The sequence below is a fragment of the Panthera uncia genome (genome assembly GCF_023721935.1).
Source record: "Panthera uncia isolate 11264 chromosome B3 unlocalized genomic scaffold, Puncia_PCG_1.0 HiC_scaffold_2, whole genome shotgun sequence".
Taxonomy (NCBI): domain Eukaryota; kingdom Metazoa; phylum Chordata; class Mammalia; order Carnivora; family Felidae; genus Panthera; species Panthera uncia.
In genome coordinates this window covers 356,397-371,286 of record NW_026057583.1, presented here as the reverse complement: position 1 = coordinate 371,286, position 14,890 = coordinate 356,397, and the positions used below count along the sequence as shown (strand labels likewise).

General features: G+C 44.8%; 1 protein-coding gene across 4 annotated transcripts in view; it reads right to left on the bottom strand.

Annotated features, from left to right (window-relative positions):
* FANCI (FA complementation group I) overlaps positions 1 to 14,890 on the bottom strand; it is a 102,734-nt gene that overhangs the window by 1,402 nt on the left and 86,442 nt on the right. For 3 of the 4 annotated variants that reach the window (XM_049614260.1, XM_049614263.1, XM_049614262.1), the window contains exons 25-37: positions 12,538 to 12,704; positions 12,084 to 12,160; positions 10,851 to 10,967; positions 8,521 to 8,572; positions 7,603 to 7,730; positions 7,436 to 7,504; positions 7,169 to 7,262; positions 6,672 to 6,859; positions 5,042 to 5,095; positions 4,901 to 4,960; positions 1,930 to 2,004; positions 449 to 544; positions 58 to 177 (exon numbers count right to left, since the gene is read on the bottom strand). In XM_049614260.1, coding sequence (XP_049470217.1) covers positions 58 to 177; positions 449 to 544; positions 1,930 to 2,004; positions 4,901 to 4,960; positions 5,042 to 5,095; positions 6,672 to 6,859; positions 7,169 to 7,262; positions 7,436 to 7,504; positions 7,603 to 7,730; positions 8,521 to 8,572; positions 10,851 to 10,967; positions 12,084 to 12,160; positions 12,538 to 12,704 — 1,297 coding nt within the window. The remainder of the gene's footprint in view (positions 1 to 57; positions 178 to 448; positions 545 to 1,929; positions 2,005 to 4,900; positions 4,961 to 5,041; positions 5,096 to 6,671; positions 6,860 to 7,168; positions 7,263 to 7,435; positions 7,505 to 7,602; positions 7,731 to 8,520; positions 8,573 to 10,850; positions 10,968 to 12,083; positions 12,161 to 12,537; positions 12,705 to 14,890) is intronic. The other variant, XM_049614261.1, reaches the window with a different exon arrangement.

The window sequence follows — 14,890 nt, the reverse complement described above, 5'->3', positions numbered from 1 at the left end:
CAGCCAGTAGGAAGGGTGGCCGGGCTTGCTGCGCTCCAGTCAGGAGCAGGCACTGACCTCGTCGTCGTCATCATCGTCGTCGTCCTCCTCCTCCTCCCGAAGAACCATATCCAGGATGTTTCCTTTGATCTTGAAGTCTCGTGAGGTGCTGAGCTTCATGTGCTGCATCAAGTTCACCTGCAACAGGTTTTCCTACCTATATGACAGGTCCCGCCAGGGCCACCCGGAGGTGCTGCTGCTGTGCCTCCAACGAACCCTTCGGTGCCGACTTGGAGCGAGCATGCGCCCACCTGACCTGCTTTTCGATCAGTCCCTAATGTGAGGTTTGCATTCAGGCCATCGGATCACAGAGCAAAGGGCTGTGGTTTCCCCACGCTGTGCCGCTTCTGTGTGCCAGGCCCCCTGGCAGGGTAAATGGAAACACTAGAAGATAATGGAGGATGTTTACCTTGGACTTCTTGGAAAGGTGGATGAGGAATTTTTCATACTGTTCGATGGCAAAGATGAGGTTAGGGATTGGCTTGGTTTCCCGAAGAACTCGGGCCTACAGGGCAAAGAAGACGAGACCTAAATTTCAGATTCAAGGGCTTTCAGAGTTGTCCTCTGAAACAGTCCGCAGACCTGCTCTTGGCTTTGCAGGAGAAAGCTAGATCTGCCCTCCAGTCAAATGCAGGATTCCTCATATTCCAGTAATCTAAGATTTCTGCCAGTTCAATCTCCTCGAAGGACCTGGACGCGGATAAAGACAGCAGCATATCTCTCCATTTACAATTCCTCAGTACCTGTTTTACAGACCGGCTGGAAGAAGGACCGTTTGTAGAAATCTGGTTGCTTCCCTGACTTAACACAGTGAGCCCACCAGTGCCTTTCTAGTTTTCACCATTGGGATCAGATTTCTCCCAGTCTGATTTGTAATCTGTGGGTCCTCCCAAATGTACACACATCGATGTGTTCTGTACTTTTTTTTTTTTTATAAAGCCCACAATGGAGAACATTGTTTTTTCTTTTTTATCACATTATCTTGGAGATAGCTCTACGTCTGAACATTTCTATATGTGAACATTTAGATTTGTATTTTCTCATGCCTAAGTTGTATCTTACGGTATAAATAGACCATAAGCCTTTTAGCCAGTCCACTTAGTGCGTATCTTCCATCTTGTAAGAGTTTTTCTAGTATCTCGCTTTTGCAAATGACACTACTACGACTGTCTTGGACACAGGCCTTTACAGTTTCTACATCCTAAAAGTGGAACTGCTGTAAAGCACAGTGTGGAGATCTCCTGAAATACAGCGCTTACTGCCAAATGGCCCCTGAGAGGCCACTACTGTGCACCTGTTCCAGCAGTGTCCGGGAGAACCCTCCTGTCCCCTCACTGACACTGGCATGTCCTTTAGAGGGCATCTTCCACACACATCAGCCCTTCCTAAAATAATTCCTTTCCAATGGGAATCCAAAGCCATTTCCATTTTTAAAGAAAGAGCTTGAGATTTTCTGGCACTTTCTGAATAAAGTATGCAGTTTTTGGTGGAGGAAAAAGATGTTCCACCTGAATATAAATCCTGTGAGCTGAGAAGCACACGTGCACCCACACATTGAGGTGGCAGCATTAATGAGCTCTAGTTCACACCTCTCACAACCTCCCCATTTTTGTCGCACGGTTCAGTGTTTTTTATACTGAGAGTTGTGCAGTCACCACAATAGATCTTAAGACATTGTCACACACACCCCAGAAAAATCCCATGCCTGTTTCACAGCAGCCACTCCCCCACCCCAGACAACCACTAATCTGCTTTCTGTCTTCTCAGACCTGCCTATTCTGGGCCTGTCACATAAATGGAAGCCTCCAGTATGTGCGGTCTTTCTGTGACTGGCTTCTTTCTCAAGGCTCACAAGTGCTGCTGCGTCAGCCGGCAGTGTGGGCTGCTTACCATGGCTGTGGCAACAGCAGCGGTTTTCCCCTTTTTCTTCTCTCCTGTGTATTTTAGGCTCTGACTCCTCTTGTTCTGAAGAAATAGAAACAAATTCTCTCATTCCTGAAGATTCTTCACGGGAGCTAGCAGGCCACTGGTCATTTTCGAAGAAGGTGAGGATAGCAGAATATGGGGACTCTATAGGGGACCACGTCCGGGTGGAGATAACTGACAGCAGACGCTGGAAGAGGGGGAACATTCTGTGATGCTTTACGATCCTCAGATTTTTTTTTTTTTTTTTTAATCGCTGGGAGGTTTACAATCTCCCTCTTAGAACTAGCACATGAAAGTGAGGGCAGGAATTGACTGTTCTTGTACCAGACCCACCAAGGGAATGGAGAGGTACAAAGGATGGTTGAAAACAGGGACTGTCACGATGGCAGCAGGAATAGGGATTTCCCAACTCGGCAGTTGGCTCAAAGGGTTTCCCACGAAGGAGAGGAAGCTGGAGAGGTTGCTCCCAGGGCCTCCAGCCTTCCCACTTCGAGGCAGACACCAGACGTGTCCATGTGCCACGTGGTTACGTGCCTGAGAAGGGTTCAGAGGTCATACGAACACTTTCCTGTGTTGTAAATAATCGCAAAAGGAACCAAAAAGTACAAGATGAGGCAGAAGACGGTCAAGACCTACGTCACGTGTGAGGCACACAAAACATGGGAACCTTTCCCTGAAGGGGCGTTGTGTGCCTTCCAAGAAGAAACACACAGGCCTCATGGGACAAGTAAGAGGTTTAAAAACGCAAAGCTGAAAATGGGGAGAATTGTACCACTAGAACCATGTGTGAGAGGCTGGAGTCTTAGTCCCATGGCATGTTCTGGAAATTAAGAAATGATAGGGATTCCAGAGGGGCTGGTATAAAGGTCTATTTTTAGTCCTGGAAGGCAGGGTAGAGAGTGAAGCCCTTTTAAGAAAGTGGCAGGGAAACAGCCATAGATCGAACCCATGTGACCAAGTGGGAAGCAAGGGGTCTTTCTAGAGGTGGTACCCAAGATGGGATCCTGTCCACTGCCCATTCCTGCTGATTTAGGAAGGACTGAAATCACAGCCAGAAGAGGCACCATTTAAAGGTACATGTTCTGAGCAGCATGCTTAAGGGTTTTGAATTACTGGTTTGCACTGCTTTCTCCTCATTGAGATCCAAGGCTGTGGGGAAAAGAGATGAGGATGTAAGAGAATAAACAGCTCTCTGAAAGACGTGGCAAATGCAATGCTGCTTTTTAGATAAGAGGTGGAATTAATGGAGCCATACACTTTTTGCCCAGGGTTGCTCATTAAATACATCTCACAGAGAAAAATGTCTGCCTGTGGATCAGCTGACTTGTCAGGCTTTAAGTCAAATACAGATGGGGAAGGGGGAAAACACCCTGAGAACACATAAATTGGTTTTTGTGTGGGTGGGGGAAATGGGTCAGAAACATATGCAAAACCCTCCAATACTTTACATGACAACAAATATCAGGTGTGATTCTGGAGGAGGGATTGGCAAACTACAGCCCATAGGCCAAGACCAGACCACAGCTTGTTTCTGAAAATGAAGTCTCATTAGAACATAACCAACTGAGCCACCCAGGTGCCCCGAATGTGGGTAAGTGACCGGCTCCCGATTTTGGCTCAGGTTATAATCTCCTGGTTTGTGGGATCGAGCCCTGTGTGAGACTTCGCACTGAGCATGGAGCCTGCTTGGGATTCTATCTCTCCCTCCCTCCCTCCCTCCCTCTCTGGCACCTATGCGAACAGTTTTGAGCAAGCATGCAGGCGAGGTCCCAGGAGAGGGCCAGAAGAAACAGCTTGGTGAGAGCAGGTCATAAGCTGTGGCCAGACAGAAGACCTGACCCATAGCACGAGCCTGGCACAAAGGCAAGGGGACAGAGAACCTCAGCTATCGGCACACTATTCAGAACTTTTCTGGCCAAATGCGGATGACAGACTGCTCGGTCACTGATTCACAAGGGGAGGGGAGGAAGCACCCCCGATACCCATAACGAAGCAGTTACCGATGCAAGATGTGCCTGTGCACGATGCAGAGGGAGAGAACAAGTAGGGCTTCACTATGAAAGCAGTCACAGTCCATTGCTTGAACTGACCCGTTAGTGAACATCTGCTGGACTCCTTGAAGATCAAGAACTGCCCTGCAATACTTTGAACTTTAGTGACTAAGTGGCCCCCGAAGACACTGGGTCTTCAGGGCCCCTTTGGGACATTTGGCAATTTCTAGAGACATTTTTGGTTGTCACAACTGGGAGGCTGCTACTGGCATCTGGAAGGTGGAGGCCAGGGATGCTGCTCAATATCCCAGAATGCATGCAAGAGGCCCCACATCAAGGAATTATCCGGCTCAAGAGAGGCCAATGATGCAGAGCTGGCCAATCCCTGGTGTAAGCCAACAGTTAACAGTGACTCAAGTATTACAAGAACCTGATGGTATCTGCTGCCAAATGACATTTAAAATGTCTCCAAATCTTGAAAGAGCCCATCACTTTAATTTAGAAAGAGAAGAAAGAAAGGGGTCTGAGCAAATGACAGGAACAGCCCATACGCCCTCTGCCTCCTTGAAAGGGCTGCTGTTCCCAAATACACTGCACTGATCTCAGCCCTTTATGTGCTCACTCACACACTAAAGGACGGCTGATGGCATAGATTTAGAATCACCTAGAAATGAACCAAGTCACAGCCCAAGCATGCATATTCCTTCCCTGCTCCAAATGCAAGCATATCACTTTCTCCAAATTAAGTAAGACTTTTTTTTCTTTGTATAAATGAAGACCTCAAGCCTTGGCTTGATCCCAAAGGGGCAGTCACCTTTGGCTTACGGTAAGTAGGGAAGAAACTTCGTATACACTTGGCTCACATGATCAAGCGGTCCCATGGGGACACAGGAAGTCCTTTCTTACTGGAAGATCTATTTTGGTACTGACTCTGAACCACTTACCTGAATGTAAGAAATGAAAGAATAGCATAGGGGAGTCAGATGAGAACCGGACAGTTTTACCTGAAGCAAAAGACAATAAAACCAATGTAACTGTAAAAATAAAATGCTTCCCCATTCCTAGGAAAGGAATTTGCAACTCACCAGCTTTTCCATATTTTTTGGAATTCCTCTGGAGCTCTGACACACCTGGAGATACTAACCAAAAATTTCCAGATTTAGTTTACATCCTCTAGCAATGTTCCCAGACACCTCCAGGTGACTCAGTGAGCTAAGGGAGTGGGGCTCACTGCTGACGAGATGGGAAAGAAAACAAGCTACCCTATTCACAGAGAAGCCTAGACACAAGCTCTCCTTTGTCCCCTCCTCAAGACTCCTGAGCCCCCCAGACAACAGGCAATGAAGGGTTTCTGTTTCCGACTTGCTCAGCTTACTACTTTAAAAATCCTTCAGGCTGATGGTCCCTACATCTAAAAAGCAATGACTTTGCTGTTTTTCCTTTAAAAATGCCAACAGAGGTACCTGGGTGGCTCAGTTGGTTAAGTGTCTGACTTTGGCTCAGGTCATGATCTCACCGTTCGTGAGTTTGAGCCCCATGTTGGGCTCCATGCTGACAGCTCAGAGTCTTAATTGAAGCCTACTTCGGATTCTGTGTCTCCCTCTCTCTCTGCCCCTTCTTCACTCACACTCTGTCTCTCTCTCCTTCAAAAATGAATACAAGCATTAAAAAAAATTTTTCTTTAAACTGCCAATAAAGGGGCAGCTGGGTGGCTCAGTCGGTTGAGGGACCAGACTGACTCCAGCTCGGGTCATGATCTCATGGTTCGTGGGTTTGACTCCCACATCGGGCTCTGTGCTGTTAGCACGGAGCCTGCTTGGATTCTCTGCACACACCCCCCTTGGCCCCTCCCCTGCCTGCACATCCATGCTCTCAAAAATAAACAAACGTTAGAAAAATGCCAACAGAGAGAAGCAGCTTTCAGTATTTCCACTACAGAAGTGTAGGAGCCACACCACATGGCCAGATCCGCACCTTCTCAGAGATGGCCGCACTGCTGTTTGGGGACACCACGTGGGGGTCTACCACCTTTCTTGGATTGTCTACACCTTTCTAAGTATTTCATATGGATCACTGCCAGAATCAAAACTAAATCAGCCAGTTCCTACCACCTTCCGAATGTTTGCTGAGGACCAAAATATTCCAAGTGCAAGAAAAGAGTTCTCTGTTAACAGATTAAGCATAAGGAGCATTAACTGACACTTAGGGCAGACTATGCCTTGCATTTAAAAAAATTACCTTTCTCCTACCCAAGTACCTGACCTGACCCAAGTACCCGTAAGGCATTTAACACCTACTTGTTAATGGAAGGAGAGAAGGAATAAACACCTCTTTAGTGCCCAGACTGGTTTGAAACAGTGTAATTTGTGTGCAATAAGGAATCGGATTGAATTCTCTAGCTATAGTTTAGATTAAGTCTTAGAAGGCATTCGAAGGGGCAGAATTCTCAATTAGGGGTCACATACCTACATGCCAAAAAATAAGAGCCTCTAAAGGAGATTTAGAATTCATGTCATCAACTGTTTCTTCCTGGCCCATTATGGAGACACCTGCCACCTACTGACCAAACCAGAATCAAACCACGAGTTGCACGGAAACAAGCAAAAAGAGCTCTGTACAGAGGCCTCCACAGCAGTGAGCAGCTGCCCTGGCCTAGTCTTGGGCTGGCTGGGGCAGCACGGTGGGAGTGGCTCTGGTCACCTCTCCGATACTCACATATCTGACAAGTGCTGTGAGGATGGTGTACATTTTGCAAAGGTCCTTTAACAAGATGTCCACACAGCTGCCTGATGGCAGGGCTGTCTGCACCAGCTCGTGGAAAAATGTAAGCAGAGTTCCCAGCTGCATGATGATGGCTTTCTCGATAGGATGATTTGGTAGGGTTGCCTGAGAAGAGGCCTCTTCTAAAGGGAAATGAAATTGGCACATTCAGACCCACTGACCTTATTTTCCAGTTCAAGTGAAGGAAATTTAGAAATCAACTAACCACCATCAAACGGGAAGTCTGTAGGGACAACGAGCATGTAATTCATCATGCAGAGTGAATCAGTAGCCATTCTGTCATAAGCCACACTACAGTCTACTTTTCCATCATGTTGGAAATCCGGCTCAAACCAACAAACGAATCAAGCTGCCCTTTTACACACCAGTCAATCTGGATTTTGGTGGACTCTTTTCACTATTCTTGAAACGCCATCCTGAACGCATCTTACCTGATAACATTTCTTGGCTCACTTGTCCCTTAAGCTTGGTGATCAGCCAGTCCACTTCTTCTAGGACTTTCTCAGCCTGACTCAGAACAAGTAACTGTGAAAGCAAAGAATGTCCGGTGTGGCTCACTGGTGGAACACAGCAACCACAGCCACCTGCAGGCGGGGTTACAGGCCTCAGGACACGAGCCACTACAATTTACTCTTCACATGGAATAAAATGGAAGGAACGATAAGACTTTTTCCCATGGCTTGGGGATCCACACTTACACAAACAGTAGGAGCAGCTGTTCTCAAATTCACCATCGCAAAGTGATTTGTTTTCTCCATCTCTACATCCTGAGGAGGCAAACACAGGGGAGATACAATGGCAGTAAAGCTGTCCCCCAGTCGCGATCCCCACTCAGGGTGCCGTAAGCGAAGGCTCGCTACAGTACCTCGTCTATGTCTCCGAGATGCCCATGGATGTCCTGGGACAAGTCACGCAGCAGGATGACAGGACTCTTATACAAAACATGGAGGCTGAAGAGCAAATTCATCAAGCCCTTACAAAACGAGGCATCCTCTAAAAGTGGGAAGGAGAGAAAATTGATAATTATAACCCAGTCTTTAGGGGATGGCGTGCCTACCCAGAAACGTGGCTTGCCATGTATGATACCGCAGTGCTGCACACCGTCCATCCAGGGCAGCTCTCCCACCGAGGCACACTTCTGTCCATGGGGCCAAAGAAGGGAGAGGTTTCCTATCATTAGGCAGTCACTATCGCTGTATAACTAGTACCCGGATCAAGAAACAGAATGTTTCCAGCACCCCAGAAACTCCCCTCCTACCTCACTTGCCCCAGCAAGGAACTGGCTGTCCTGATTTCTACCATCACATCTAGTTTTGTCCGATTTTGAACTTTATGTAAATGGAACCAAGCAGTAAGTACTCTTTAAGTACTCTGGTTTCTTCTGTTCACCATCACGTTTGTGCAATTCCTGCACGTTATGTGTTGGTAGTTTGTGTGCGTGCACACGGCCATTCCTTTATCCACTCCACTGCTGACAGACAAGTGGGTTTGTTTCCGCCTATTAAAATAGCACTGCTGTGAGGATCCAGGAGTGGGACTGCTGGGCTGTAATCAGATACTGCCCAACAGCTTCCCAAGCGGCTACGTCAAACGCAGACCTCCACCAGCGGCGGATGACAGGGCTGACTGTGCCGCATCCTTACCAGTACTCGGTACTGTGGATCCTTCTCAGTTTGGTTACTCTGGTGACTGTGTAATGAGTACCTTTCCTTTTCAAAATGCAATATATTTGGTAAAGATGATTTTATATAAAGCCTAAAAGGAAACAAGAAAGGAAACTTACCCTGGCTGTTTTCCTTGCAAATCTTGGATGTCCAGGATAACATCTGCACAAACTAGAGATTATTCAGATATTAAAGAAACATGCCAACAGACAAAACAGACCTAGGTGCTGTCAGACTGGAGGAGTCTAGACCTTTCCAAATCTCATCAGCTGCCAAAACATGTGCCTGGATCTAAAGTGATAATCTACTAAGAACAGCATAAAAATAAGTCTAAAATTATTAGAAGAATTAGTGATTCTTCTCTCACAATATAATAAACATATGACTTAATTCTCAGTCTGTGCTCTCATTAAGGACCAAAGGTCCTGAGGTCTGGACTCTTACCCCCCTGAGCTTCCTCTACCCCTACCACCATGGTCGAGGACTAATGCACCCTTTTTCAACCCCTTCCCAAAGGCCTCATTCTTTCCACACTTGAGACATCTTTAAGAATATCAGTCTAATGGAGAGATGCAGGAGAATAAGATCCTGGCCATAAAGACAGCAGAATTAGCTTCTAGGAGCCAAGAGGCCAAAGGAGGTCAGAAGGCAGTAGGGGAAAGAAAGGAAGAAGAGGCAAACAACCAGATGCAGTTTTCTTAGATAAGTAGAGGAGGCTTAAGGTCTTGGGACAGCAGGGTCCTGAGATGCCAGACACAAACTCAAGCTTGCCTGCTGCTCTGGCAGTTCCCTGAATAGGTTTTCAGCCACAAAGGCATTGGCATTCAGTATACTGAAGTGCAAAATGACCAGGAAAAACTCAAAACTCAAATTTTGATCTGTTGAGGTAAAAAATAAATTGATGCTAATTCTGAAAGATCTCTGTGAACGGGTATAAAAAGGTCTCCAGAACACTGCGGGAAATGTAATAAGCTGGATGCAGAACAAGCTTTTGTGTGAAGACAGACAGGGCTGAGAATAAAAAATCTATATTCATATTTGCTACCACAGGAATAAAGCAACTCTTGAAGGATACTTCAGAAACTAAAAAACATTACTTATTTGGGGAAAAGAACAGAACAGGTGGAGGAGGACAGGAGGGAGACCGTTCATTGTGTCTTCTTATAATTTCCGGTTTTCAAATCATAGGACTTTATTACCCACTCAAATTTAAAAATATTTAGAGATTATCTGAAATGATGGGGGTGGGTGGGTGATGATTTTTGAATTAAAGCATTTTTCTGTATACATGGGCCTTTCCAAATCCAATTAATTCCTGCAAATGTCCCCCCTGCCCCACTCCCTGACACTTTCTCTCCTGGTGCTCTATTCGCTGCAGCAGCATCAGACAGTGAAGGGGGTGAGTGGCCTGGCAGCAGGACGACGTGAGGAGCTAGAAAGAGGGACGTGGTACCAGCTAGGAGCTGGACTCGGTACCAGCCAACCTTGCTGAAAAGTCAACTGCACAATGTGAGCCACCTTCATAATTAGTATGCTTTTATCTTAGAAAAGAGGGAACACCAAGAGCAAGTAAAAACAAGCGAAAAATGTTAAAAGCACCAAAGATAAACAAGGTGTTTTTTGTTTTTTTTTTTCCTATAGTGCTTACTGCTGACAAGGGTCAAGGGCAACGGCCAAAAAAAAAAAAAAAAGCAGTATGTTCTTGCCCTATATGGCTGCATATAATTATGTTATGGAAGACACAATATGTAGGAAAGGGAACATTTTCCAGATCTCATATTGACTCACGAGCATAATTAAATATATTATCTTATATTATTTAAAAATAAGATTTAAAGAGGACATTTAGAGGTTCCTGGATGGCTCAGTCAGTTAAGTGTCCGACTATTGATTTTGGCTCAGGTCATGATCTCATGGTCATGGGACTGAGCCTCAGGTTGGGCTCCATGCTGAGTGTGGAGCCTGCTTGGCCTCTCTCCCTCTCTCTCTGCCCCTTCCCCTCTCACAAGTGCTCTTTTAAAATAATTAATTAATTAAAAAAAGAGGACATGTAGATATATACAATACAGTTGATCGTCGAACAGTGCAGGGGTTAGGGGCACTGACCCCCTGCATAGTCAAAAATCCACGTAGAGCTTCTGACTCCCCAGAAATGTAACTATGAATAGCTGACTGTTGACCAGAAACCTATGTATTACATCAACGGTCTATCATCGTTTATTTTGTACATTATATGTATTATACACTATACTTTTACAATAAAGCTAGAGCAAAGAAAAGCTTATTAAGGAGATCACCAGGAGAAAATGATACATTTATAGTACTGGACTGCACTTATCAACTGTACTTTGAATCCACATAGTTCAAACCTGTGCTATTCAAGGGTCAACTGTACTCCCTGCCTCTGAGGGATGCATGCTGGGTGGGACTAAGTAGCACTTCTCTCTACCTGAGGGGAGGATGGCTCCAGCAGCTTGGACAAGTTGGAGAGAACAGTGACCAGCAGGAGGGCTTCTTTGCCATTAAAGTCTTCCTCTTGGCTGCTAAGTAAATTCAACAAGGACCTCTGGGAAAGGAAAGCACATGTGGAAAAATCAGCAGATATATTCCTATCATGGAGAAGAGTCCTCTAGCCAGAGATTCCTAAGGCTGGGGAAGAAAGGATTCAATGCTACCAAAATTCCAAGAGGACAAAATCTGAAAATAAGCCTGGATCGAACAGGTAGTTTTCTGCCCCATTACGGACCACAAATCTGAGGGTTCCCCTGAAAACTATGAACTCCTTCTCCTCTAACACCCTGCCCAGGAATGAAGAGTGCACCCAACTTTGGGTGGTTCATAACTTCTGGAGGCCCATCCACCGACCTCACGTTTAGACCATGGCCCAAGCCCAGCATTCCACACACCTTCCTGGTTTCCTCTGCCCTGTTCCTCTCTCACCACCCAAGATACTCTCCGTTTGGTCTTCTTTCCTCGCTCAGTGTAAACTCCCCAAGGAGTTTTCTTTTGTTTTCCTGCTATATTCCCAGCACCTGAAACAGTCCCTGGCACAGAGTAGGAACTTTAATACTGTGGTTAGAAATTAAGGCTTCAAAGGATGCCTGGGTGGCTCAGCTGGTTAAGCGCCAGACTTTGGCTCAGGTCATGATCTTGCGGTTCATGGGTTCGAGCCCCGTGTCAGGCTCTGTGCTGACAGCTGAGCCTGGAGCCTGCTTCAGATTCTGTCTCTCTCTCTCTCTGTCCCTTCCCCACTCATGCTCTGTATCTCTCCCCCAAAAATAAAATTAAAAAAAAAAATACATAAAAAAAAACAACTAAGGCTTCAATGAGTGGTCTTTATGCAATATGACAAAATCAACCTATACATGGACACAAATCAAAGACATAACTTCTCTACCTTAATAGTCAATCTCTTCATGTCAATTCTAACAGTGATTCTTGGAGGCAACAAATGCTATAGGCTGGGGTGGCTTAACACCTGTCCTCCCCAGAATCCTCTTAAATGCGTGACCTTCCACTGAGTAGAGCTATGTCCTGTTGCCTGGATGGTGACCCAGAAGAAATCGTGCCCTCCTTGCTCACTGCCCACTCCACCCACAGGTGGCCCAGCTAGCAGTCCCCCTGCAGGAGCCCCCCTGCAGGAGTCCTCAGGCAAGCAGGGCAGCTTGCCAAGGCTTCTCACCTGAAACTGCCGGATCTGGAATGCTGCTCTGTGAGTGACACTGCCTTCCACCTCCTCTCCCTCCTCACCTGTGGCATCTAGGAAAGGAAAAGATCGCTATCTTCTCTGAAATTGACTTACTATGACACTTTTTTGGCCTTTTGATATGAAGTTAAATTTTAAGAAAGCAAAAAAAAAAAAAAAAAAAAAAAAAAAAAAAGGTCTAGGGGCAGATTTAAATATATTCCTAACATTCTGCCATTTGTTAATACTATCTTTCAGTTTCCAGTCACTATTTGTGGTTACGTGTTAAAATCCAGTAAATGCCAATTCTGAATCCACTAGATGTCACTCCTTAGCCACATTAGGACTGCTCTCAGGTGTCCTCTGGTAGGTTAACAAATAGAATCACAAGAGGTTTGGTTAAGAAAGAGAAACCTAGATCAAGCCAATTTATCAAAATTGAAATGCCCACCTAGAGCCCTGAGAAAGTGCTGAATCTTGGGCTGAAAGAACTGCTGCACGGCACTGAATATCTTCTGTAAGCCCTCCAAGCACAGCAGGGAGATGCTCTTGCCTTTCTCTTTCTTTCCCGAATCTTCCACTGAAGTAGGAATGGAAGTGTATCTCCAAATTAAGACCCTGAAAATAGGAAAAGTGATTAGTGTCAGGTTCACCAAGGTAAATTTATATACTGTAAAATTCACATGCTATACATGTACAGTTCAATGAATTTTAGCAAACTTCTATTGGTGTGCATCTATCCCCACAATCAAGACATTTTCATCATCCCAAAAGTTCCCCTAGGCTCCTCTGTAAGCCAGTTCTCTCCTCCTGATTTTCCAAGCACTCACTGATCTGATTCCTTATCCCTATGGTGTCACTATTTACAAAATAACATATAAAAATGGTAGCACTCATATGTAGCTTTCTGAGTCTAGCTCTCTTAAATTTTTTTTAAAATGTTTTTATTTATTTTTGAGACAAAGAGAGACAGAGCATGAGTGGGTCAGGGGCAGAGAGAAAGGGAGACACAGAATCGGAAGCAGGCTTCAGGCTCTGAGCTGTCAGCACAGAGCCTGATGCGGGGCTTGAACTCATGGACTGTGAGATCATGACCTGAGCTGAAGTCGGATGCTCAACCGACTGAGCCACCCAGGCACCCCTTGAGTCTAGCTCTCTTAATGTAACATATACTTCCCTCGATTCACCTATGTTGCTGTATAGTTTGGAATTTGGAATTTTTTATGTAGACAATTATAATGTCCTTGAACACACAGTTATTTCTTCCTTCCCAATCTGGATGCCTTTTATTTCTTTTTCCTGCCTTACTGCACTGGCTAGATGCTGAACAGCAGCAGTGAGAGCACCAGGCAGGGGCAGGGGACATTCAGTCCTTAATCATTAAGTATGGTATTGACTGTAGGTATTGTGGATTCCCTTTATCAGATTAATAAAGTTCTCTTTTATTCCTAGTTTGCCGAGAGATTTTATCACAAATTTAATTTTCTGCATGTATTGAGATGACTATACAGTGTTTTCCTTTAGTCTGTTGATATGAACTGTATTGACTGATACACAATTTTTTTTAATAAAGTTTATTCATTTATTTTGAGAGAGCAGGTACAAGTCGGGGAGGGAAAGAGGGAAAGAGAATCCCAAGCAGGCTCTGTTATCAGGGCACAGTGTTTGGGGCTCAAACCCACAAACTGTGAGATCATGACCTGAGCTAAAATCAAGAGCCAGATATTTAACCTACTGAACCACCCAGGCGCCCCCTGATTTACACATTTTGAACCAACTTTGCATTCCTGAGAAAAATTCCACTTAATTACATCATGTTCGTTACTAATTGTTAGGTTTAACTTGGTGATATTTTTTACATCTACATTCAAATGGGAAATTGGTCAGTAATTTTCTTACCATGTCTGAGTCTGGCATTAGGTAATGCTGGCCTCATAAAATGAATCAGGACATATTTATTCTCTCTTATTTTCTGGAAGAGTTTGCATAAATTGTTACTATTTCTCTCTTAAATGTTTGGTAGAATTGACCAGTAAGGACATCTAGTTACGGAGTTTTCTTTGAGGGAAAATTTTGAACCACAAATTCAGTTTCTTTTTCTTTTAAAGATTTTATTTTTAAGTTACCTCCATCCTTAACATGGGGCTCAAACTCACAACCCCAAGATCAAGACTCCTATGCTCTTCTAAGCCAGTCAGATACCCCTCAATTTCTTTTTTCGGATAAAGTTTATTTATTTATTTATTTATTTTGAGAGAGAGAGAGAGAGAGAGAGAGAGAGAGAGAGAGAGAGAGAAAGGGAGGCAGAGTATATGAGGAAGGAAGGGAAGACTCTGGTGAAGAGATAAGATGAAGGGACAGTGTTGGCTTAGGCTCCAATAGCTATACTTCTCAGGGTTTGATTAAAAAGTTGTACAAAATTGGGGGGAAATGAGGGTTGGGTAGGCAACACTGCTGAGTACTTTTAAGATATTTTAGAAATGTCCAATGCTGTCCAATAAAACTTTTTATAATTATGAAAATATTTTCTATATCTGCACTGTCCAATATGGTAGCCAGTAGCCACACGTGGCTGCTAAGCACTTGAAATGAGGCTAATGCAACCGAAGAAGTGAATTCTTCATTTAATTTAAATCTAAAAGGGCTCCTGGCTACTGAACGGGGCAGTGCCAGTTGGATCATTATATCCCACCATGCGTTATGTCTTCCTTCATGGGTTGCATGTGAATAATTAAGACAGAAAACCATGTCTTTGTAGCTACACCCACCCCCTACACACACACACACACACACACACACACACA